This window comes from Erithacus rubecula, assembly GCF_903797595.1.
Source record: "Erithacus rubecula genome assembly, chromosome: 3".
Lineage (NCBI taxonomy): Eukaryota > Metazoa > Chordata > Aves > Passeriformes > Muscicapidae > Erithacus > Erithacus rubecula.
The window spans coordinates 134261373-134288452 of NC_136689.1; the positions used below are offsets into that span (position 1 = coordinate 134261373).

General features: G+C 39.3%; 1 protein-coding gene across 1 annotated transcript; it reads right to left on the minus strand.

The window, feature by feature from the left end:
* Positions 1-3172: 3172 nt before the first annotated feature.
* RAD21 (RAD21 cohesin complex component) lies at positions 3173-24888 on the minus strand. Its single transcript, XM_079301806.1, has 14 exons — positions 24520-24888; positions 18675-18848; positions 17127-17256; positions 14886-14985; positions 13788-13894; positions 12699-12902; positions 12115-12240; positions 11821-11943; positions 9947-10170; positions 9475-9634; positions 9009-9160; positions 7396-7545; positions 6856-6939; positions 3173-4947 (listed from the first exon to the last, which is right to left on the minus strand). Exons 2-14 carry the CDS (start codon positions 18816-18818, stop codon positions 4756-4758), a joined length of 1896 nt encoding a protein of 631 aa, XP_079157932.1. The 5' UTR covers positions 18819-18848; positions 24520-24888; the 3' UTR covers positions 3173-4755.
* Between the last annotated feature and the right edge of the window lie 2192 nt (positions 24889-27080).

The window sequence follows — 27080 nt, forward strand, 5'->3', positions numbered from 1 at the left end:
TTAGCCAGGGCTAGGACTCCTGAATTCAAACTGCAATTTTGTGAATAATTTTCTTAGACTGATTTAACACACATGCAAAGTTGGCACAGCCATATGAAAAAGAAATCCTCACTCCTTCCCTTCTCTATTCTCCTGCCTGGTGTTTCTTGTGTTATGCTGGCACAAGTTTCTGTGTGGCTGCCCAGTGTGCAGGATGTAGAAATTGATCCAGCTGGGAAAAACCCCATGTTTCTTTTGGTGGGTTTTACCCTGAATCAGTTCCCAATATCCCCAAACCTAGAAAACTGAATTGTACAAATAACTGCCAGCACTACATGGGTACTGCAAGGCAAGGAAGGAGAGAGCGTTTCAGGAATTTAGCAGGACAGTTTAATTTAGAGGAGTCCTTGCATGGAGACACTACTGGCTTTAAACTCCCTCTGCTCTAGAAGGATGCCAAGTGTCATGAGCAACTCTTGTGTTTCTCATCACATGTATTCCTGATCAGTGTCAAACACTTATAAACATCCATGATTAAAGGTCAACCACACATCCTCAATTATTGTTAGCTTCAGGCTATGTTATGATGTTTAATGTTTTTATTGAAAACAAAAATTATGCAAACAAGAAAAGTGGGGGGCTGGAGAAAGGAGAACATGTAGAGACTCAGCTCATAACAACCAAACTACCTCTTTTATCTTTCCTGGCTGCTGGGGAATATCTAGGGCCAAATGAAATTGGAGGGTGTGTTCTCCCAGGAAGTTTCTGGCACTTTATTCTACTTACAATACAACACTAACTTTAGTGTTTGACTAATATGAATATCTTCTCCTACCTGAGATTTTAGAATGATTTTTTATTCTGCATAAAGATGTTTTAAGCTGAAACAAATATAAAACCAGCTCCTGATACAGAGAAAATTTTCCTTCTCCTACCTCCTGTTCTTATCTCTCCCGTGGCTTTACTAGACCTTCAGAGAAAGAAATGCAGAGAACTGTCCTTTCTTGTATGTTGGGACGATTTTTTTCTTGGTAGTTCAGAAATCTTTTCTATATACTCATATTGCAGAAATTCACAGTATATACTCCAGCAACTTACTGGAGATGAAACAGAAAGAACGTCTGAAAAAGCACAAAGATAAACACAACCACTTGAGGAAAGATGTACAATCTGTGGACACTTAAGAAGTTTAGAAACCAAAAAATTTACCTTAACCCCACTCCCCCAAAAAAGTAATATTAAGTACCATGACACAGACTTAGGTGTAGCAGTGTAACAACGGGGAGTGAAAAATAACCCTTGGAAATTTTACTTCCTTGATTTGCCAGTGTAGGATGTCAGCTGGAAAGACCCAAGCAGAAAAGGCAATTTCGTGCCCACAGATGGGCAAAGATCAACATCCTCAGCACCATAAACTTGATCCTCCAACAAGGTCCCTGAAGCAAAGCTGCACACAACAGCTGCCAGGTCACTGCTTAGCAAGCTGGTTTAAATCACATCTTGTGCATTAGGAAGAATTCCTTACTCATACCCATCCCAGAAACAGAGAACTATTTAACCTCCAGCTGTAGATAACATCACCTGCCTTCTTCCCTTCCACCTCAGATGGAATAAAACAGAGCAGTGTCTTCAAAGTGATCACACACACAGGGCAGGAATTCATTCAACGACTCAATCTCGTGGAAGAAATACTTCCTCAGATTCCTGAGCTGTTCTTTTTTACACAGAGTAATTTGGAAAGCAAGGCATGCATAGTACCCTCACTGTGAGCAGTTAAGCTTTGCAGACAGAACAAAACTGCCACCAATGGGAAGATGGAGCACAGAGAAGCATTCAGAGCAGTTCCTTCCCCTCGCTGCTGCAGTGCAGCACTAGAGCCAGTCCAGCCTGACTGGGAAGAGTGAAGAACACATTTTACAGTAATGCTCTGGATCACATCTAAATCCCTCCCAAGACAGCTTTCTGAAAAGAGATGTTACTCACTGAGCTGTGACAAAAATATCTTCTATCTAGTAAATGCTAATGAATGCTTATGGTTAATTTCTTTAAAACCATTTCAACATTTGTTTGAGGAGGAACTATAATGAAATGCAGATCCTGTACTTCTTTACCAAGACACTGAAGCACTTAAAAAAAACCAAAAACAACAGCAGTCACACAGAAAACAATGAATGCTGTGCAACAGACAGCCCTTCTCCATCTCATTTGTCTGTAATAGAGAAGGGAAATAGACTTTTTGTACACACAGGAGCTGTATAAGAACACCAATGCTCCACCACCATTCATTAGACCTCATTGAACAGCTGATCAGTGCATTATCACAAAGCCTCTTTTCCAAGAAATGCAAACCTGTTGGTACTACTTGAACTAGTAACAAATCCTGTACATGGTAAAGCAGAGCTTGCATTCAGTGTCCCAGATCAGTGTCACCAGGCATATGTTTGAGCAAAATCAACTTATGGTGTTGATCACAGTGGTGCAACAAAGAGCCAAACTGGTGATAAAACTGTACTAGATTATTGATAGATGGAAAGCCAGAAGAGCTTTCATCCTAGTCTGAGCACCCAAATTCCCACCCTTCTCTCTCACAGAGCTTGAGCCAAAGGAATGAAAGTCACTTTTCCAATGCTGCACCTGCATACACACACTTGGGCTGGCTCAGCAGAGGCCAGTCTGCATCCCAAGGGAATTACAGCACACACAGGATGGGCCCAGCTGCTTCCACAGGTCACTCAAAAGCAGGACAGTCCCTCGTGGGTGGAGCCCAGACTAAGCTCACTCAGAATTCACTGCCCCTATATATAAACTCTAGAGGTAACCAATGGACTCCATGTGCTGCAGCCACAGGCTTGGATCTAAGCATTGGGATCTACCAGGAGGAGCATGTAACTTCAGAGGCAGTCAATACATGCAGAGGCAATTCCAGAAGCAAGGGAACAGCAGAGCCAAGAGATTCCAAGCTGGCTATGTTCTGGCATTTAAAAGGGACAGGCATGTAGATTAATCACATTTTATAAACAGTCCCCCCTAATTTTCCACATTCTAGCATAGAACCCTATCTATTTACATATTCAAGTTTCATCTTTAAAAGAGCTACATCTTTCCATACCTAATACCAAAATAACCAATCTCTTAGTGCTCAGTCTCACCTACATAAATGGGAGATGTTCAAACAAGATACAGAGCTAATACATAACAGCTTATAACACAACTTTTATTAGAAAAGTTATACATAACAGCATCAACTATTTTCAAGAATATTAACCTTGAAAAGCAACAAAAACAGACTAAAAATGTGTAACAAGAAACTAATGACCTTTTCTATAATTAAACATTCAAGTTATCTACAATGTCTCTTTTTACAAAGGGGAAAATTATGGTTTTACAGGCACATCATGTTGAAAATAAAGCTGCAGTAACTTTATACAATTAATTTTTCAAGGATTATTAAAACATGATCATCATGTAGTCTCAGAGTTTTTTAAACATTCACATAATTTTACAGTTGAGTATACACTAAAATTTCAGAGTCCCAAAATTACTTCATAAAAGTGCCAACATTAAAACCAGAACCTTCAGTGTGAATAATTTTGCCCTAAAAAAAGTTAAGACAGGTCTCCATAATCAACATATTCACATACTTTCTGGTGCTACCTGGTCTAACAGTAAAGCTTCCTTCTTTAGAAATAAACCGGACTTCTTTCGCAAAGCTGATAAAACGTTTTGAACATGGGAGTGTACATTATCAGAAGAAACTGACACTAAAATCATAAATATATCCAAAGAGCCATTAATACACTACACAATTAAGTGGAATTGTGCCTATCTGTACTCTATATTCAAAGTTTGTTGTCCTTCTGGTACAGGTGGTATCTGAATTTTTCTTATTCTTACTGTCGGATGCCTGCTTAATAAAAAAATCAGATAATTTACAATCTAGAAGTTTGTTTTAAAAAGTCAGGAGTTTATATACAGCTCTAACAAACCTAAAGCATTATTTCTTAAATGGTTAAATGAAATTACTAGTTTTCATTTGTCACTTATTAACAGTAATTAGCCATTATCAGTAGTGGACCATAACAAGGTGATAAGTGAAAAGGAATGTTTTGTCTAAAACGCTTCACATGTTCTGTCCTTTCATGTATCATGTAGAGGAAGTGCTTTCCATGGACACTCGTTTCCCCTTAGCATCAAGGGCTACAAAAATCTGACTGCAAAAATGCAGTGACACAGCAAGCTGACATATCAGGCACTACCTTTCATATTGGCAGCTTTAAGAGACCCACGGTATGCACAAAGATCTAGAGAAGGGGAGAAAAAACTACTACGAGAAGCAGACCGAACATTTCAGATGAGTTTGGCAAAGTTTTTAATCAGACAAATGGTTGGCCATTCAGATTTACTTGTACAGGTTGAAAATATCTCTATTGAATCAACTAGTCAAATTATTGTAAGACATTTTCATTGATACTCAACATCACATGCACCAATATTGCACACATCTGCTCTGAGCTGCTAAAACAATCTTTATCTGGGTGCTTGAGATGCCTGGTTTCTGCAGCTGGAACTCAAGTCACCCAACCCAGCCAGCAGTTTCACTAAAAATTTGAGTGGTAAAGTTAAAATACAAACCCCAAAATAACCCCAAGAAAAAACCAAGGACTTTATACAGACAATAAAATCTAAATTTTCTGCAATGGTCTTGTGGGCCCTACAGACGGGGCAACACACACACGCACTGGTGAGACGAGCACTAGCTCTGCTCTAGGGAACCTTTCAGATAATGTGGAACCTGGGACCAGGGGTGGCAATGATGTCACTGTAGGGCTCCTCCTGTGTCAGCTCGATAGCTTGCTGCTTCTTCAGTACCAGGAAACTGTAGAACTTTGCAGCTGCTTGTTTTCTATTCGTATTTCTGCACAGCTCAAGCAAACTGATAGATTCTGCTCCAGTCTTAGCAAGAGCTCTCTGAAAAACACAACATTGATACCGTAAGTTAAATAGAGAACTACACAGAAACAATGTCTCTTGGCAAGATCCTGTTTGTTGTGAACCCCAGGACAATGAGGGATTCAGAAGGATGGGAACGTTACAACATGTACATGAAAACTTCTTTATGGATCTAAATGAAACCTAGTAGGCTTCCCAGAGATGTGTGAAAAATCATTCTTGAAACTGCTGAACATATTCCAGAAACACTGTTGTATAGCACAAGATTTTATTTCTGCAGCAATAGCTCACCAGTCTTTTTTGACTACAGGACAATTTTTTCTTAATTGGAATAAAATTTAAAAAAATTTATTTCTCAAAATAAATGTAATTCCAAAAATAATAAAGGAAAATTTCAAGAGCTAACATTCTTTAAAAGATTTATAATATTGTCAAGGTGAAAGCCTGTGTATTTCTAAAACTCCCCTGTGTTAAACTAAGTACCCAAAGTTACTTACATCTTCTCAAAGTTTTGCAAGGATATATATTACATTAAAAAAAAAAAAAAATTAAAAAAAAAAAAAATCACAATAATACATCTTTTTGCTGGCCAGGACAACTGAAGTGTTTGATTTAAAGCAGAACTGTCTGCCCTGGAATGAATTTCAACTAGATGAAAAGATATTTAGCTGGCTAAACCAAATTAGTTTACATTAATCAGATCTTAACTCCAAATCTCATTGCAGATTTAATGTTTTAGCCATCCAATGAGATGCTCTTTTGGCTACACGGAAGAAAGAATTGAACAAAGCTACTTATGGCCAAAGAGAATTCTAAACCTCTCTTCAGAAACTGTGATAAAACATTCAGAGAGGAAAACATTACACAACACTACCAACTCAATATCTGTACTTTAGAAATTATTTTCAAACTATTTTTTATTTTGATCAGTTGTACTGATTTTGTCTGGGACAGAGTTAATTGTCTTTGTAACAGCTTATATGGTGCTGTGTTTTGCATCAAGCAGGTTGGAGGTACACAAGGGAGGGGACACAGCCAGGACAGCTGACCCCAACTGGCAGAAAGAATAATCCATCCCATATGCACCATGCTCTGCACTTAAAGCTGGGCAAGAGAAGAGGGGGTGTGAGTGACCATTTGGGATGTGACATTCAGTGACAGCCAAATCTCACGAGCTGAGATTTGTTTAACTGTTTAAAATGTTTACTATTTTAACAAAGGAGCTACAAACCAGGCTAAAGGCAAAGGTAGTCTAAGAGTATGTGGAGGACAAACACAGAGATCAATAAGCAAAGGAATGGTTTGCACTTCAGATCAGGGTGAACATTGTGGTGCTCAGTCATCTTATCAGAAAAAGCCTCTTTAGTTTCAGCAAGCAAGAATCCATCCTGCAGACAGATACATGTCAGTGCAGACTGAAGCTGCATGCCAGAAATCAGCCAAAGTCACATTTCCACAGTGTTCAAGAGATTCAGCTTCTCACAGCACTCAAGTTTTCAAACTAGCCTAGCCAGGAAGTAAACATCCTGTACAATGGTGTTATCCCTAGACCCTTATGGGGGGTTTGTATACAGACATATAGCAAGAAGTCAGAGGTGCTATGGTTTCATTAAAAATAGTCAATTATTTTAAAATTTGTATTTCTGGAAATCTTAGTTGCACACCAAGTGTGGCCTTAAAGTTGAAAAGTATTTAAGTGAAAAATTTTAATTCAAATGTCTGAAAAATAAGTGACAATTATAAACTTATAGATTTCATTCTAATACAATTATTTGATATAAATTTAATCAACTGCATGCATTCTTCCCTAAGATAACTGGTATTTTAGACTGTAACATCAACTGCAAAGACCTTTTAAGTCAGCTCAAAAGCATCAGTGGACCCTCTCAAAAGCTACTTTAAGACAAAGCAAATGATCGTATGCACCTGAAGGCCATGGAGCATTTGTTGAGTCCTCTTGTTCCATCTCCTTTCTTCTTGATCCTGATCACCCCCTGTGCCATCTTCTTCCTGAAAGCAGGTGTAAAATAAGACATCAATGAAGTCTGTTCTGTTTGCTACCATAGGACATTGAATACTGTAGCTAAGAGACAAGTTATCCCATTTGAGGATATGGCTGGTTTTCTTGCAAAAAGCTACTATCATTAAGTAGCACAAGCTGTTTAAAATGAACCATATCATTAAGTTCAGAGGTTCTTATCTAAAGCACCGTAAACAAATATATAAAGAGTGGTTTAATCCAGTCATGGGTGAAGAGAACACTAATTCAAAACAGAATGAATATGTAATTTATAAAATTAAGTAATATAAATAGTATTAAATGGTCATGAAATAATTTAAGAATTACATTGCCAAGGGCTAATAAGGACAGACAAAAGACTTATTTCTTATGCCTTTTACTGGATCCACAGACACATTCACCCACTTCTGGGAAACACACAAACTGATTCTACACAGAGTTCTTACTTCTTCCTCCTCCTCCTCCTCTTTCTCCTTTTCCTTCTCCTTCTCTTTTTCTGGTAGAAGTTCTAGCTCTGGTATTAGCTGGCAGATGTTTTGGGGCTCCTCTGGAGGCATTTCTACAGGTGGTATTTCCAGCTGTTGTGATGGTGGATGCTTGAAGAGCACATAAAACAGTTAAACAGCATTATTTTGTCAGTTCTTTTACAACAGAATGATGGCGCTGCAGACCAATTTAATAAAATCCAAGTACCTAATCTTAGCCATTTATCATAATTCTCCATTTTTGAAAACCAAAAAGTAATTTTGTTTTGCTGTCCATATGTGTATTTTCAATCCTTTAGATTCTACTCAAACCAGAAATTATGATACCACTGTAAAATAAAAAGACTTTCCAGTAAGTTCACTTATGGCACCATCCAAACTACTGATCTAATTCCTTGGATCAGCACATCCAAATTAAAATCCCACATCACCAGATGCAATGCTACATGAACACACTTTAACTCACTGGAACCAGTCATCTTAAAAATACCAAAATGCTGTTCTCATCAATACAAACATAAAAAATTACAACATTAGTACCTGCAAAGTTTCTGAAAACATACTAATTACTTTGGTGTTGAAGTATATTCTCAGAAAATATTTATGTCAATAGGAAAATACAGAAAAGCAATTTAATAGGACTTATGTTTTATTAAAAGTAACATATGGTACCCTCCCCCTGAATCCATAAACAATTAAGTGCTTGCCAGTGAAGTTACCCTACACCCCAAACTGTTTCTACACATACCCTATAACAGCTAAGCAACCTCTGATGTAGTCACCCAGCAGGAATCACTACAGGTTGAACATGTTGCTAGAGGCCTGACCTGGCCTCTAAGATGATCACAGAATTCCCAACACACCAACACCCCCAGTTACACTGACTTAGCACAGTCCATGTTGATTTCACCCCTGACATGCCAAGAGGAGCAGCAGCTCCCACCCTGCTGCTTAATAACATCATGTAACATCTAACAGTCCCATTCTACAATGAACAACCTGTTAGCCAAAGAATGTAAAAAGTGAGGTTAAAAAAGGCACAAACATGAAACACAGCATAAACCAGGACTGTTCTCACCACGCAAGCATTCAGAAAAATACACCTTTCATTTTGCCCATTTCCTTCCTCTCCCCTTCACAAAGTTTCCTTTCACCTTAAATCACAGCTAATGTCCAAGTCTACTCACAACTCAACTAGGAAATCTCTCCACACAATCAAAGTTTTTCTTTGAATCCTTAACCTGGAACCCTAGGGCTGTCTTAACATTTATGCAGCTAACACAATCATTGCTTCATGGAAGCTGCTCACATACAAACGCCAAGAAGGACATGATAAGCAATACACCAGACTCACTGAAGACTTTTACTGGAGGAAATAGTATAATTTCTTTATCATACCAGCATTTTAACTGTTTCAGTAAGCTTTCCACCTAACAAAGGCACCAGAATGACTACCAAGGGACAAATGTTCTCAAAGGACCACAGAAAGCTAGAGTCTCAAATCTGTGTCATTTCTTACTCAAAGACAGTGCCCACTTCTCCCTGCCCATAAAAACCAGTAAAAGCTCACTCACTGGTAACACTGGCTCTGGTTCTACTTGCTGCAGCTTGCGTTTCACGCCGGTCTGAGCTGGTGGCGGTGGCATAACCGACTCATCCAGGTTGGTTCTGCTGCCTTCCATCATCGACTCTTGTAAACGGCTTGGTTCTTCAATAATAGGTTCATCTAGGTTCCACAACAAATCTTTTAGATACTTAAGAATGTCATTAGAAACTGTACAAAAATCCAGTCTGCTATTATTTTAGAATTGAGCACTCTCAACAGCCTGCACTTTTAATCCACTGGTTCAAACAATTCCTAAGTGTCCCCTATTTCTAGGGAAAAAAAATTATTTTATGCCACAGATTGTATGTCAAGCTAAACAACCATTACAAAGCTCATTGCTTCATATATAATCTTTGATGACTTAATACAAAGCACAGATAAAAGAGAAAAATATGCTCCAAGGGAAAGCAGAGCATCTTTGACAAGACACAAACCAATGACTTCTCGCTGCTGCTGCTGCTGTTGCTGCTCCTCTCTGGGAACCTCTGGGTTTTCAAAGTCTTTAAGGAACTCATCAAGATTGTCAGCTTCTCCACCCTTCCTCCTCTTTCTCAGGTCTTCTGGTACCAGAGGTGTAAGACAGCGAGTAAAGAGCTAGAGAGGAAAGGTTACATTATTCATTATTGCAGTTCTCAGTGTCCTTTCACTTTGGATCAAGTAATTATGGGCTCTCTTTCTCAGCTTTTCAGCTCCTCTCCAACAGTACTAACTTCTAAAAAATTATTTACTTTTGTAATTGATAACAGCTATGTTTAAAATACTTAGCTTACTTCTTTCATATGTTTTTTTCTTCCAATTATGAATACTGCCATCACTGTATCAGTATTTATATGCTGATGTTTGCTATACATGAGGCATAATCCTGAAAATAGTCCATTTAGAAATGAGCTTGCACAAAAACATTACCTTCAGTAGCCTGTTATTCCACAACGGCTGTGCAGGCAGAGAGAAAAGCTTTTCAACTCCACCAGTTTCTTTCCACATCATCAATTTCTTAGTGGGAGGTGCCAAATCCAAGGTAGTAACAATATCAGAGTAGTCACTTAATTGGGCTCGAATAGTCTTGCTGTCCAGTTCTTTCACACTGTCCACAATCAGCTTTCTCTTCCTCTTTGCTTTGGTTTCCTTGACTGTTAAGATTTTTAGCAAGCAATGAAAGTTAGCTCGAACAGGTACCACACTGTAAAAGAATTCTGCAAGTTCTTTATAGGTCTTACCTGCCCAAGTATAAAGCTGCCTCAAGAATCTAAGGCAACACCAGCTTTGGGCAAAGGATTAAAATCTACGTGCAGTATAAAATATCAAGTACTACGAATGCTGTCCCGTAACCTACAAATTCCTCTTTCCAATCTACCTAACTGAAGGAATTAGGTGAATTTCAATCTACCTAAGCCTCAATGTCCTCAGCTGCACATGCCTCTCTCTCCCCCCATGGCTTGCTTGTTAGGCTGGTGCAAACACTGGCCATAGGGTAGAACAGATGGAGCATCTCTCCTATGAAGAAAGGCTGAGAGATTTGGGTTTGTTCAGCCTAGAGAAAATGGAGCTTTGGGGTGATCTAACTGTGGCCTTCCAGTACCTGAAGGGAGCCTACAAGGAAGATGGAGGAGACTTTTTATAAAGACATGTGTTGACAGGGTAAGGGGGATGGCTGCCAACTGACAGAGAGTAGGTTCAGACTGGATATTAGGAAGAAATTCTCTACTGTGAGTGTGCCAAGGCACTGGAACAGGTTACCCAGAGAAGCTGGGGATGCCCCATCCCTGTCAGTGTTCAAGGCCAGGCTGATGGAGCTCTGAGCAACCTGGTCTAGTGTAAGGTGTCCCTGCTCATGGCAAGAGAGCTGGAACTTGAACTTCATGATCCCTTTCAATCACAGCCATTCTATGACTCTAATCACAGATTTAAATTACCACACCTACTTTTTCCCCTAAACCCTACCTGAGCTTTGGTAGAGTTAATGTGGGTGGTTATTTTAACTGTAAACTTCTGACCCTGTTCTAGGAGAACTTTACTGTGCTCACAGCCTGGTACTCTGCAGCAGACCCTGAAGCTCTGTCAAATGCTATCTCTGCTAGTCCCAGCAGATGAGCTGGTCCCCTGCTGCCAGCCTGCCATGAGAGGGCAGTGCCAGAGCTCTCCCACTGGACAAGGAGGGAATCAGGGCCTGGAGTTCAGCCTAAAAGCACAGGATAAGCTACTTTCTTTCTAGATATTAATTTTTTAATAAAGCAGGGGTCAGTATATAATGAGCCAAATATAGTATCAGTTAAAATAAGCAAGTTTCTTGCATTAAAGAAAAAGACAAGGAAAATCTCTACTTAATAGAAGTTCAAATAGAAAGGTGCACCTCATGAAATCAACAATTCATTAAAGCTACAAATCATTAGAACATCACTCATTCTCAGTGTCAAGTCACTCCTGCCCTTCAAACACAGCATATCAAGAACCATGCTGCACTACAGAGACCATGCTGAGCTCTGTTCCAACTCAGAGCATTTTAACTAGGCATGTTTATCTAAAGCTACAGTATCATGCTGATACATGCACTGACTGCAGAAACTACACACCAGTGTTCTCTGACACCATCCATGTAAGCTACCTGTCTGGAAAGTACTGGAGGGCTATCATTAGAATAAAAGGAATTCAGCACTTGACCCCTGGTTTCTCTCCCAGGTGAGAAACAGAGTCAGCAGCAGCACTAGACATTCATTTTCACTCCATCAAGCTAAGGTGGTCTCTGACAAGCTGTGTAAATTACTCCCCAATAGCTCACTCACCAGTGATGTCAATAGGCTCCAGAGCAAAAGCTTCCTCTTCATTGGGAACAAGCGTTGTCTGGTCAGTCATGGTTGGCAATGGCTCCACCGGATCCACCGAGTCCGGGCTGTCCGGGCCTCCCACTGCAACCACAGCCAGAACATCAACAGCCTGTGCCAGCCCTCACATCCCCTCCACACCTTCTGGGCATTTACCACATTTCACACTTTGGAGCTCAGTATGCTTTAAAGGAATTAGAATCCAAACTACAGGAGTTGAAAGTCATTCTAGATCTGGTCCTAGATTATACTCACTTGATACATTATCATCATCATCCATATCATCGTGGGGAGGCTGCTCTGGCATCATTACTCCACTTTCTGAGAGTGCAGGTGGGTCATCAAAAATACCACCATCATTATTGCTGAGAAGTTTGTCATCTGAAGCAACCATATGAAAGAATCAGTTTTACATCCACAAATTCATGAAATAAGTATAGACAAATTTACAAAGTACAAACAAGTTTATTACAACACAGACAAAGACAGTGCAAAAGTTAGAAACCAGTACTTTCAACGCTGACATAGAATAAAGTAGCAGTGTTCTTTCAAGGGGCATTTCAGCCCCAATTCTGAGCTAAAAGACAATCTTTATTACAATATACCTGCCACATATTTGCATCTTATATCTAATTTTTCAGAACTTTGTTTTAAATATGCCAACACTTAACATACTGTGAGTCATCTATTCTGCTGTAGTACTCACAAACCAGAATTCCACTGTACAAGGCATAATTTGACACGGATCTTGGTAACAAAAGAAACTCATCTCCTCATCTGCCCAAGAACTAATTAAGGCAGGAGGTAGGATACAGGAAAAACAAATTTCTCAAACTTACCCAATATTCCACCATCATTTCCTTCTCCAAAATTATCATCTTTGTATTGGTCTTCATATTCCAGGTGATTAGATTTCTCATTGAGGTGACTGGTGCTCTGTTCAGGTTCCAGCAGGAGATTTGAAGCACTAGTGCTCACCAGCATGTCATCCTCAAATGCACTACCTTCTCTCATCATCTCACGATCATCCATCCCAAAGTCACCTGCAAAAATATAATTGCACTGCTCTAAGTCCTAAAAAACCAAGGTGCAAGAGACCTACCTACTTGATCAACAAAGGTCCATATATAAGACCAAATTTTCATTCGATTTATCCTATTTGCAAAGTTAATGACAAGATGTAAGAAATTGTGCCCAGCAATACCATTGTAAAAATTACTGTTCAAACAATTATAAAAATAACTATCTCCTTTTCAAAGCATTTTATTGTAATTATTTGAATTGATATTAGCAAGAACCTACTAAACTTTATCTGCACAGAAACCAAATTCAAAGACTTTGTGCCTTATACCTCAAAGCTGGGCTTCAAGTACAAGGAACAAACCAACACTCCGTCAACACCATTTCTAGATTATTCCTTCAAAACAATTACTGAATTACAGATTACAATACTGTACATTGGGAACCAGACATTCAAATAAAACTGTCTTTAGGCTTTGTTTCAGATGTTAGAACACTGTCTTTGGAAAGATACCTAAAGTAGCAAACTCATCACCAGGGACTGATTCAGCATTAGAAATGTCCCAATGGTTTCTTAGAGCATGCTCATGATTAAAGCAACAGCTCACTTCATATTCACACCATGTTTTGAAAATTATAATTGTCACAGTACTTCAGTGATTAACTTGACTGAATATTCTTCAGCTTTTCTTTCTGCCTGTTCTAGGCAGCTAGAAATTTACTGAGCATTAGAGGACAGACTTTCTGGAAAAACTGACATGAAAAAACTAAAACTTAAACATATAAAACCACAGCATGTTTGACCTAATTTGTTTAGTAGTTATTGTGCATTCCATAGTAATTGCAAAACGGTATCTTACAGTAACTGAAATTAGCTAGTAACATATAATAACACATGAGATCTTTACCAAAGTCATTATCTTGAAGGATACTGATGTTGCCTACTTCTTCTCTCATTGTAATTTCTTCCACTCTACTCTGGTTCAAACTGAACTGCTGAGCCACATCAATATCACTTAAACAAACAGAAGGCAATTATTAAAAATCTCATTTAAAAACGAAGAACAGATAAAGTCTGCTAAAATAAACATGACATTATTCAGTACAAAGCAATTTTACATTCAAGTCAATTACTGAAAAAAATAAAGATGAACACTGAATAGAAACCACTTCTTGAAACAGTGAGACCATTAATGGTTCAAACCCATCATCCAAATTGCATTAGCTTCTGGGAAATGTATCAGTAACCTCTCTTACTCCTTGCTGAGTTGGGATTATTATTTTCAAAGGCCAAATGAACAATTAAGAAAAACCTTCCACCCCTTCAACTTCAGAAGATATTAATATAGTTTATCAAACACTGTATTTTGCACCACTACCAATTAACACCCTTTGTGGTGTATTAAGGTACATTTCTTATAAATTCACAGAAATTTTATGCAGTTTCAAATTAGAATATGCTCTAATTTGAATTTAAACTAAATTGAACACTGAGCTGTATTCTAAAAACTCCCTTATGAATAACTCAAAAAAATAAAATAATAAAAAACATCAGTTTTTTAAAGTTTAAGGACTATTCAGGTTGTATACTTGTTATATGTACAAGTAACCCGTAAGTATTAAGAAGTTTTAAGAATTAGAACTGCCACTTCAAAAGGTCAACAACATTCCCATAAAACTAATCTTGTCTAACCTAAGGATGTATGTGATGTAGGGTGCCTTGCATAGAAGAAAAAGGAAGTTATAATAGGTACCTGAGGTTTTCCAAAAGCTGCTCTAAGGACAAATTTAACTTCAGTTAAAGTCAATGCTACTATGAACTTATAATCAACACAAATGCGACTGTACATTCCTTATCAGTATATTAAAAGACCTAAGAATAGAAATTACCTACAGACTTTTTTTTTTTTTTTTGCATTCAGCAATGAGTTAGCTGTTTAAACCAGATTCTCCTCAAGTAAAACTAGTTATCATTTTCATGGAAATGCAGAAAACCCCAAGCTTACTCTAGATCAGGAAGTGGTTGGTCGAAATCATGAAACTCCTCAGGTAAGGTAATAGCATTGTAAGCTGCCTCTCTGTTTTCCTCAGGCAAATCAACAACTCCTGCAAAGAAGAACACCCAGACATGAGGTCCCACTCCTTACAAGTACAGCACTTTTTGCCATGCCATTAGCATTTTCTCTCTGTATGAGCTTACAGTCTTTAAATTTAAACTGAACTGATCCTGAGATACGTACTAAGAAAACTTAGATAATGTTAGTAAGTGAAATTCAAACTAAATTCAAAATATCCTCAAGTTCTTGTACTGTCAGTTTAATCCCAGAAGCCTGAAATCAATCAGTGATGTTTGTGTGGCACTACACAGAGCTGTACAGCCAATACAGGCATTGCATGTTTCACAACACTACAAATACTACCTGCTCCAAAATAATTTTATCATGATACATGGTATGAGCTGCAGGGCTCTACAGTACAGTGGCAGCACAGTGTGACTACTTTGCTACAGGTCCTTTATTCAGTTCCATCAGCTCTAGAGGTCCTGGAAAAGTACTGATTGTACTTGGGGCTCACTAACTCATAGGACTTTGCACATGAAAGAGCTGTATTATCAAAACCACACACATACTTTCTCTTATTCTCCAGAGATGCTTACTCTTATTCAGCAGGCATTCTCAGAGCATGAATATCAGATTGGGCATCACAAAACCAGCGCCAGCAGTTGGTCCCTCTCTTTTATTCAGAGTCTTAAAAGGTCAGGGCACTTGAAAGTGCATGGGAAATGCAGGTTCAATTCCTTCTGTAAGTTACAGAAGATTTAAGCTCTGTGCTCTGCCTTCTGACCCACACATACAACACAGGCAATTCTGAGATACAGATACTTCAGAAACACTCTGCTCACTGTGCTCCCCTCTGCAATGAATAATCAAAGAACCACTGTCCACAGAGACCAGGAACAAGCATGAGTCTGTAGCTTACTCTATAATACATGGTACTTGACTAGGAATGAAGAAATCTAGTCCATCCTTTCAGGACTGTTCAGTATTTTTAGTTGTCTGCTGCTTAAAATGAAACATATAAATGATTCTAAGATCAGAAAGACTCAATGTTTAAAGCACGAAGCTAAACTGAAAATAAAGACCAGCATGCCACTTTTTGTAAATCTTGATTTTAAGGCACTTCACCTTCAACATGCACTCTGTTAGGAGAGGGAAATTTGTGAAAACAGATTGCCTTGTCATATTAAAAAGAAATTTATTTTCTTATCAGAGGGAACTTAAAAACAGTAGTAAACAAAAAGTTAGCAACAGTCAATAGATTGCCACTGAAAGCTGTATAAAATTCAGTACTTGAATTCAATGCCTGAATCACAACCTGTAGACCAGGAAATGAAGATGAAGGCATTACATACCTTAGCTTTTCTCAAGTTACTGCTGCACTGGCTTTCAAGAGTTGCCTTTCAAAAAACAAAAATCTCCCTCAAGTTCAGCTTTTAAATCTATTGCACTTACTAACTCAAAAAGGTAGAATATGATTCAGCAGCTGTAAGGATCCAGCAGTATCAGTGCCACAGCTCCAGTTAAGCTGTGAAAAAGTTCCCCAGGCCAAAATTAAAGAAAACTGTCTTTAAAGACATGGAAGAATGAAAGCAGAATAATTACTTGACTGCTGGATGGAAAAGTAATTTCAGATATTACTACAGCATCCCATCTTCATAGAAAATATTTAAGTAAGCAACTATAGAGGAAGAAATTATGTTGCAAACATACAGAAGGAAAACTACCTTTGATGCACACATTACACATTATTTTCAGAAACTAAAACATGAAAATGGTTAAAAACCAGCTTACTTTCATGTTTCTTTTGTAACTTATAGCAAAAGAATCCTCACCCTTGATGGAAACCAGTCCCCTTCTGTGCTTCTATTCAGTAGGACACAAGCCTTTTTTAGACAGGAGGTAAAAACCATGCAGTGTATTTCCATTTAACATCATACACCAGCAACAGCCAAAATCACAAGTGGGACTTTACTGAATCAGAATCAATAGGAGAAGTTTCTGTTCAGAATTCAGTTAAAAAGATGTTTTTCAGCAGACAACTCAGTCAGTCAGCCAGCTGCAATAATTACTTCTCCTATAGCCTATTCTTTTATGCAATTATACAGACATAAGAAAGCTGAATTGTATGCCTTCTTAACACATTTATCAATGCAACTTTTCAGAGAGTGCTTAGATAAAGATAGATACCTGGACGAAAAGCCATCTTAATCTTAATGAAAGCCTCATTACAGTCTGCAAGAAGATATTTTGCTTTCCTGTGGTAGATTCTGACAACGCCTAGTAAAAGATGTCCTGAGGTTCGAAGTGCCATCTTCACCTAAAAATACATTGCACAATCAGTGAATTAGCTGCATCCTCACTTTTCCCTTAAATGCCTCCTCAGTCAGCTTAGATGAATTTTCTGAATAAAATCAAATATCCAAAACAAGTATAGAAATCAGCAGAAATCTGAAGAAACAAAGAATACAAAGTCTACATTTCAAAATTATACCCTATTATATAATAATAATAATAATATAAAATTATATACCATTTATATAATAAATAATATGCCATGTTATTTATGGATGACCTGGCAAATATCACTAAATTAATAGCAGCTGACTTCAGGAATTCCCAAACACTGCTCTGTCTAGTTAAAAAGTAAGTGACAAAGTTTATTTCTACCACATCTTCTTTTCTACCACCTTTGCTACTTCAACTGTGGGAAAAGTGAAAAGTACGAAAAGGTGGATAGCCACAAATAGTGATTTGGTTAAGTAAAATCTGGTTAAAAACTCCTAGCTACCTCTCCATCTTCTGTCCTGCAGTTAAAAAGAGAATCAGACAAACAGTGGAAGATGTGGAGTGTCCATAAAAATGCACTGCCACACTAAAACTATTCTAAGTTCTTTTCAATCTCACTGCTTTATTATGTAATGAAGTATCTACTGTGTGAACATAAAACTGAAAAAAAAAAATCACAGAAGGACTATGTATTTTAGGCCAAAAGAGCATGAAATTTTGTTGAATGTGGAAAATTTGTTGAACATGGAATAACTATCTCATAGAAAGAGTAAGCCATAAAGGATTTAACATCAACCTGAAAGAATTCAAAAATTTTATTTCCTCCAATGTCATTTTAGCATTTCAGCTAATGAACTGTTACACAAAGTTAAATATCTGAAAAAGTGTCTGTTAGTTTCTCCTTTCTCTAAAAGAATGCTCCAGCTCACTAGTGAGTCTATGAATATTATCTTCCTCCTAAATCCTTCCAAAAGTGATAACGAAGCAAATCACTATTCTAGAAGAGTAAGCATCGCTGTGATTGTACAATGAACTTTTGGCTTACACTTTAGATTTTCTTCTAAAATCTAGTGTAGCATTAAAAAATACTGTTAACATTTCTATTAACCAAAATAAAAGATATAAATAAGTTTTCTTTTGTTTTCAAGTAGTTGCTTTTTTTATAAGACATTGCCATTTGTTAAGTGACAAAACTCACAACTGCACCATCAGTTCTAAGACGAACAATTTCATTGTCATGAGTAATAGAGAGGAAGAAAAAAAAACTTGTAACAACATCAAGCTACTTAAAATTTCCTCCTGTTTCACAACAGAGTATTTCACATCCAAACACACTTTTCCACCCTTTAAAATGGCAACATTAAGAACATTCAGTGACCCAAACAGCAATTACCACCTATACACTCAAGTTCTTTTCACTACAACATGACATGACTGTAAAATAGATACCTTTGGGGAAATGATGCTCTCCACACTGCTCTCCAGATTACATTCAAAAACATGGGCTTTGGTCAGCTTCTTATCCCAGTGGGCCGCCAGCCAGATTTTGGCCAGCGGCCCACGTTTGCTCAGGACAAAGTGGGCATAGAACATGGTCCCAGATGTTCAAAACGAAGTGCAAACCTGTAAAGAGAAAGGCAAATATTTATTTCCACATCTTTTATTTTATGAGGACATCCTTGTAAACACCCCCCTTCTTCTCAGAAGTGCACATGTTTGATTTTCAACCACTGAGGTCAGACTATTTGCTTAATACATGTAACAAGCCAATACTTAAAAATGGTGTCCATGTAATAGCATCTATATGTATTTATTACAGAAGAATTATAAAGCAGAAATAACACCCACTAACTTAGGTTAGAAATGTTTACCATCCCTCAAGAAAACATAATTTTTTATTTTTTACCTTTAGGGTAATGATAGCAAACTCTTCTAATGCAAAGAAGCACATCTCAGTTTTCACTCCACAGTAGTTTTCTATGACTTCCATTTCTTTCTACTTTTAATTCAGTAGCTACTACTCTACTATACCAGTATACATTGTACATTGTTCCAGCAAAAGATTCACCTTTATAAAATATACAGCCCTAAATATTTTTGGACATCACCATAATTCACTCCATTTCATATTTTTTTAATCAAGTGTTGATAAAAGTGGTGAGAAAACTGACTGTGTTATTCCAAACTTCCTCAAGATTCCATTTTCTTTCTCCTTTACTAGAAATAAAAAACAAAGCCCACATATCTATTTATCTAGTAACTACTTTGTTATGGCTGATAAGATGCCAACACATCAAACCATGGGGAATCCAAACAGCATAATGTTTTATGATCTAAACATGCCAGTTCCATGCATGAGGTAAGCATATGATTCAGTTAACTTCCAGTAGAGGGGAAAAAAGTTTCCTCTAAAAAAGGAGAAGAATCCCCACAAAGAGTTTTTCCAGTAGTTTCTATAACCCAGGAAAATGAATCAAAAGAACAGGAAAGGCACAACAAGTGCATTACCTCCTGTACACCTACAGAAAAACTGTAGGGGAAGCACAGCAAGTCACAATTGTCACTGCTAGGAATTTAACTGTAGGGCCAAGAGAAGCTCTGGCATTACTGATTCAGTGGAAATAAAGCCAACCTCTAGACATCTGGATAACAAATGAAAAATGTACATCTCAAAGTCAAGTCCGAGAATTCATTTTTTCCATTTTGAGAGTTACATAACAGAATTGATTATCAAGCTACTCTCTCAATGACAGACTGGCTAACACTTCCATCCATAATCAAAACAGCAGAAAGGATTTTAAGGAAATAAAGGCCATGTTCAGCTTAAACTCAAATTAGCTCTGTATACAAAATTAAAACTGCTCTTAGGAGTGAAGCTAAAAGATTTCAGTCATAATGAAGCTGCAAATTGACAAAAAGTTAAAATGTCATTATTTGTTGAGATTGTGTGAAGGCTAAGAATAGCACTGCACAAATACGGACATCAGCAAGTTTTTCCAGGAAGCACAATGAAATAAATTTTGGATAAACATTATCTAAAGGAAGGTATTATACTGTATTTTCTCCCAGGACTTCTTAAAGACAAAATACTGCCTTAAAGCCAGCACATAATTCAATCCTTGCATACTTTTGAAAGTCTCAGTATTTTTGTATATGCAGAGACATAACTTTGCAGAATTTTGCTATCTTGAATTGCTACCAGAACCATGCAACAGTAAGCCTGTAATTACCCCTGAACATGAGGAATAGGGGAAAACAAAAACATAGATTAAACAAAACAACTTGTGTTAGTCCACTGAAAGCATTCAACAACAGCTGCAAAATAATGTACTTTGATTAGTGGAGTTTGGCACAATTATTAAAACAGGTAACGTGGGTTTCACAAAACTTCAAATATACAGGTAACTGATAACATACTTAAGTTTCTTGTTAAATGTGAAACTCACTATTTGGACAATTTGGATAAAAACAATTTACCTATCACTTTAACTCTGCTTCTCTTCATCCATCACTGAAGCCTTGCCATACAGAAATATCTAAAGTGAAATAGTGACAGACTACAGATGGTTTTAAAGTGTGTTCCAATCTGAATTGTTATTAAAAAAGAATGATTCTATTACCTACAGCAATAATTTCTTGTCACATGAGCTCCTGTCGCTTCCAAATTCCAGCAGATGCTCTGCATGGCAATAACTGGGTTACAGCAACTGTCCACAGCCCACCTTTACAGTTCAGCTGCTCAGCACCTCAGCTCATCAAAGTGGGTCCCAAAGGCTGCTCCTGCATTCTCCAGATTTTTTTATTTCTTTTCAGCTACTCCCTTTTCTGCATTTCAGGCCTTTTGTCTGATCTTTAATTCATAGCATGGTATGGTGATTCAGTGGTATAAACAAAGAAATAGATTTTCTGGCATAATTTGAGACTGGGATGAATGTTAAAGGAACCAAGAACTTCTACAAGTGGGACAGTGCTCAAGCAGACACACAGAATATGTCATTGGCTGAAAAAGCCAACTCCTAAGAATCCACAAAAGATAAAGGGTAGATGACGGCTCTTCAAAAGCTTCTAAGGTAAAATATAACCGTCCATTTTTGAAATTGACTGGACATGAAACACGACCACAGAACTTGTCCTAAGAACTTTCAGCATTTTTCCATTTTGCTTGATTCCTCTAAGGCAAAAAGAACATGTATTCACACAAAGCAGGTAGGACCAAATTCTGATCTTGCCAAATCAACCTTTTAAAATACCTGAAACTTTATTAACTTTTAATTTGTTTCAATGTGCTGCAATTGTCCTTAGGTTTTCTCTGCCTAACATGGTCAACAGTTGCACAATTTTAAATATATACTACATGTAAAAACTGCTATACACAAAGTAAGTGAATGTAAAGTAGAACTAATATAATACTAGTAATATACAGGGCCTGATCCAGAGTGTGCCTGTTTCATTCTCCCATCTGAGACTTTGATAATTGCTCCTTCCAAACCAGCACTAAGAAAATTTGGTAGATGGTAACTATGAGTGTCATCTTAACCCTCAACCCACATATATTTAATCTTAAAATCCTTCTTCAGATTAGAATGGCTAAGAGTTGAAAACAAGAACATTCAGCATATTTTGATTTGACAGTGGTTCACTATAGCTCATTAAACCCACTTGTCAGCTGCTCTTCCTAGATTAGGTTATGTACATACACACACACACACCAGTCCACAACTAAAGTTCAGTCTCCTATTTTTTCACTGTCACCTACCATTGTTCCTTGCAAAGCTAGTCCAAAATCACAGTCACACACAGGTGAATGGACAAATTCCACACTACAGTTAAGAAATCGGCCAGTCAATTTCTTTGTCCTTATGCTACCCTTCAATTTCTCTTCTCTGCTGCCTTCCCCCCACCTGCATAATTTCCTTTACTCTGTTTATGTTCTGGTAAACCCAGGCAGCCCTGGGTGCTCTGGGGAAGCCTGAGACCACCCTGTGCACCTGTATCAGTCTGAGCTGGCTCTACCAGACTTCAGAAGTTCAGAACTATCCTGACCCTGCAATTGTACTTTGAATTCTTCAACTTTTACTCACAACCCTTCACTCTCCAACACTCTAAACTTCCCATGTATGGGAACTCACTAATGCTGCCTCCCTGGCAGGTTTTGGTACCACACTGAGCACTTGATGCCACTGAAAAAAAAAATTCATCACAAACTCCACTAACATTACCTTACAGCTCCAGGCCTCTTTGCACCACTACTTTATCTGATCTCCTTCTTTCAACTACTTTTATAATTGTCTGGGTAATCCACATTTATCTGAATTCTAATATATTTCTTTGTGGCACCTGAAGCTTTACTTAGGCTCAGTTTCAAGTCACCTTAATTTCTTATGTCCACAAAACCAATTACTGAAAAAGATAAAACTGAACTAGTTTGACTTGACCATACCTTTGATAAATACATACAGCATTTTCCATTTGTCTCCAGGTCTTGTTTCTTGCACCAACAATTTGTCCAAAATTCTGTGGCTGAGGTTCCACTACCAGGTCTATTAATTACTCAAACCACACCACTTCATTACAGAAGCTGCAGTCACTGTTCTCCAATTACAATATTCTACACACCTACATAATCAGATGGAACCAGCTCCCCACTAAGATTACTAATTCAAAAGGGGCAGATCACTCACAAGTACCGTAGGGAGCTGGAAATTACTGAAGCCTATGAACACTGCTGCCCTCCTCCCTCAATTCCACATTCACACCTGACCCTCAGCAGGCATCCTGCCCTTGCCCCTACATTCAAAATGCTCAAGCAGTAGGAAACAAACTTTTATAATTTAAGGCCCTGTCTCCATTATCCCAACCTATTTTGTGGAATTCCAGATCTAAGTGAAACTAATAAACTTGCAGAAACCATGTACTAACACTCTTTAAGGGTATGTAAGTCGAACAGAATTCCTTGTGTTACTCCATCTTTTGCAGTTGTTATTTCTCTGCACTGATCATGCAAAGAGCCTAAACGTAAAAAACTTCTCAACATTTTATCTTTAAGAAGTTAAACTGATGTGGTAACTAAAGCAAATACTCTAATTTCTGTGGGAAATCCTATGGTGTAAGAAAGACACGATTCATTTGTGTGGTAATTTGAGTTTATTGTAGGTCTCACTAACTTTTTGCTTTATTGCCCCATCATACCTAGAGAAGAAGTTCTTCTTTAGTTAAAACTTTGGATGAGTGGGCTTTGCTTTCCCAAATTTTGTATAATGTCTAATATTTACAAATGAACCTTCACAAAATGAAACAGAAGACTGGCCTTAATATGCTTTGATGTCCCCCGGTTTTGATAATACAAGTTTTACTAAGTAAGAGATTAAAGAAAGTGTGCTTATCGCCCACATTCACACAATGTGGGTCTAAATGGTAACTTCTCCAAATCTACAGTAGCTTCTTCATGTGTCTGAATTTAAAGAAAAACCATTTCCAATGAAAGACGCCAATAAGTCAGTGACCCCAAGTTTCCTTTGTTATTGATAAAAACATAACGCTCCGTTGTATATTTAACAGAAGCGTTTCTAATCAGAATCAGAGGAATCTTAAAAACGATAGCAAGATTTCTAACTGTGTCCGTAAGACCAGGATCTTGGTCCATCAGAAGGCCGGCATTTTTAAAGGGCCCTTTTACTTGCAGCTGAAAAGCCAGTGTCCAGAAGGCACTTCACTGCCACTGGAGAGGCGGTGAGAACATGCAGTACCCTGCCCCATCCATGGCACAAGGAAAATCGCACTCAAAACCAGAAGACTGGCCAATGCACCTTTGCTGCTGTCCCTCTCCCCAGGGCGCTGCAGCCCCGCTGTCCTTTCCGCGCACCCGCACCGGGGATCCACAGGGACCCACAGGGATCCACGGGGATCCACGGGGATCCACAGGGATCCACGCCCGCAGGCCGCGGGCCGCCCACGGCTCCTGGGGGGTCCCCGCGGGGCTGTGCCCGCTCCAGGGGCACAGAGCTCTCCCCCTCCGCGCTGCCCTGGCGCTGCCCGTGCCGCCGCCAGGCCGCGCTCAGGGCCCCGCTGCGCCGGCCTCGCCTCACTTCGCCCCGGACACCCGGCCCGGCCCTTCCCGGGGAGCTCCCGGTGTCACGGTGCACCAGGCGGGCTCTCCCTGCCGAGTGGGCTCGGCCGAAGAGCCGGCTCCAAGCCCGAGCATGATGGCAGCATCCCGAGCGACGGGCTGCGGCCGGGCCCCGCCGGGCCCCTTCGGGCGGCGGCAGCGCCCGCGGCGGCCGGAGCCACTCCTTACCCTGCTCCGGGCCCGGGGACCGCTCGCTGCTCCTGCCGAGCCGAGCCGGGCCGGGCCGAGCCGAGCCCGAGCCGAGCAGCGCCGAACCGAACCGAAACTGAACCGAAGTCTAGCCGAACCGGGCCGAGCCGAGCGGAGCCGAAGTGGAGCCGAGCGGAGCCGAGCCGCTCACTCAAGCAAACAAGATGGCGGCCGCGGTCCTTCCTGCGCGCGAACGCGCCGTTCAAACCGCAGGATGTTTACGGTCAAATTCCCCCCGGCCCCGGCCCCGCCACTGCGCGTGCGCGCCGCCCCGGGAGGCGGGGCCGAGCCCCGGCAGAGAGGAGCGGCCGCTGAGTGACAGCGGCGCGCGCTCTGCGGGGGCGGGGCCTCGGCGGGGCGGGGCGGCTGCGCGTGCGCGGCTGGCGCGGGGCGTGGCCGGGCCGTGAGGGCGCCGCTCTCGTTCCGCCGGGGCGGGATGTGTATTCTTCGCTAGCCCGGTGTAAAACGGGAGAAACGATCGTTCTTCTTTATCAGTCTGCTCCCTGTAAGGCTTTCTGCTCCCTCCAGCTCCTCCTGCTCCTCCTGCTGCCGGCGTTTCTGCTTGGAATACTTTGTTGTCACGGGGAACGTCTGCGGGCACCACTCACTCTCTTTGTTTGCACCAATTTGATTTCGACTGTAGATAGAAAGACGTTCTTGGTCCTAATGTAGTAATTTATGATGGCCACATATGACGTGAGGGAGAGGGAAGTATGGCTGCAGCAGGACTCTAAACAGAAGGAGTCAGTCACTAGGTAAAAGCAATGGAAAGGGAAAACAAGGACTGCTTTGGGAAACAGGGACTTTTTTGGTCTCTCTCAGACACTCGGAAGTCTGATGGTATGAGTATATGCCATTCTGGAGGAACACCTTTAGTCCAAAGAGACAAAATTTTAAAACCTCATTAAAGTAACCTCTGAAACTGTATTTATAGTGCAACAGATTATCAGTTTATAAAGATAATGTCAGAATACCAAGAAAATCTGCCTACTTAGGATTTAGGGAGTATTACTGCTATTTGTGGGCGCTCAAGTAATGTATCTTAGGGCATGATGATAACATCAGCAAATAATATGTACAAACATGCAGGTTCAGTCTCCTGATTCTCATTCCTTAGATAAGATGTCAGGATTTATTTTTGTTCATAGTGTCTCACTAGACCCTTTATTCAGAATAAACATTGATTCTCTGTATATCCCACATGAGTTTCTGCCAGGTGTAGTAATATTTCAAGGGTTCTCTTGTGCAAGAGAACATTTGCTGTATCACTTCTCTCCTGTATCTCCATATGGAGTTAGAGTCCTGGCATTCCAACAGGGAGTGTCCAGCCATCGACCACTGGCCTGCTGAAAAGACACTTGCACTAGTTCAACAGTGCTGCTCACTGGATTGCATCAAAGTCCACCAGAAGTGTGGACCAGCAAAGCTGCATCTTTTGCTGCTGTAGGAAACAGCCATGCCCAGTAAGGGGAAAAAGCCACACCAGTGAAGTGACAGCACAGTGGTGTGAGTCAGAAACCTCAGCCCAAAGTTCACACCTGACCAACGCTGCTGCTGAAAGCCCCAGAGCACAGCCTGGCTCTGCCTCCTGCCTGCTCAGTGCTCACCTCATGTCCATTTTCATATGAAATCCTTCTTTCTTTGGCTCAGCAGACACTGAGGTTTGGTCAAAATTGCCTTTCTAGCTCCTATGGGCCAGTGTGTGCCAGTTACCTGTTTAGAAGCCCTGCATCATACTGCCATTGACTGAGCAGAAATTAACGATGGGAAAGAGTTAACTTTATTTCTTCTTCAGTTGTCACTGCCAATTCCTTAATAGTTGCCCTTTAAAAAAATAAAATAGTAAAAATGTGTTTATTGTTTTTCGCATGCTCTCTACTGTTACAGCAAGCAATTTTTTATGTAAAAGACATTGAGAACAAAACTAGGAAATTCTAGTTAAATGTTTGTAATACCTACCATGTAGTTAAAAGCATAGGTCCAGTCTTTTCCAGATGACTCTCTGTTGTCAGTTTTCAGTTTTTTAAAAGTTCAGTTTCCAGTTTTTCCATTCTTTGTTATTATAGGGCTTTAAATGTACACATTTCAAAGAAGCAAATAGATGCAAATCCCAGAGAGTTTCTAGTCTAAATTTGGCTCAGTTTAAATCTAAAGGATTTGAATTGTTATCACATCTGTTTCTCATGGCAGTATGTGACTACTGCGAAGATCAGTCAGTAATCTTGTCCTCTAATTTATTCATGAATGTATTTTTAAATTATGCCAGTCTAATTTAATATAATTTTTATTTCTTCCAATGTCTATTCAGTTTGAAATTTTTCTTTTTCATTTAAAAAGAATGTTTCCTTCCATCACAATTAAAAATCAAGACAATTCATTTGTATGGTCTAGAATTAAGGTTAATTGCCTGATATCCAAATGTTTCATTAGTACTGTGGAGATAAATACAGTTCATGAACAAATTGGTATTTAAACTTCAGCATAATTTTCAGATATTTTGCGAAGAATTAAAGCAATTACAGTACAGTAAATAAGGAAGA

Bases quoted from the DNA above. Each gene is read 5' to 3' on its own strand.
- RAD21 (XM_079301806.1), bottom strand. From the start codon at position 18,818: ATGTTCTATGCCCACTTTGTCCTGAGCAAACGTGGGCCGCTGGCCAAA. The intron at 14,986-17,126 runs GTATCTATCTTT...TCTTCTTTGCAG, and splicing joins TAAGATGGCTTTTCGTCCAG to GAGTTGTTGATTTGCCTGAG. The intron at 11,944-12,114 runs GTGAGTATAATC...CTGTGGTTGCAG, and splicing joins TGATGATGATAATGTATCAA to TGGGAGGCCCGGACAGCCCG.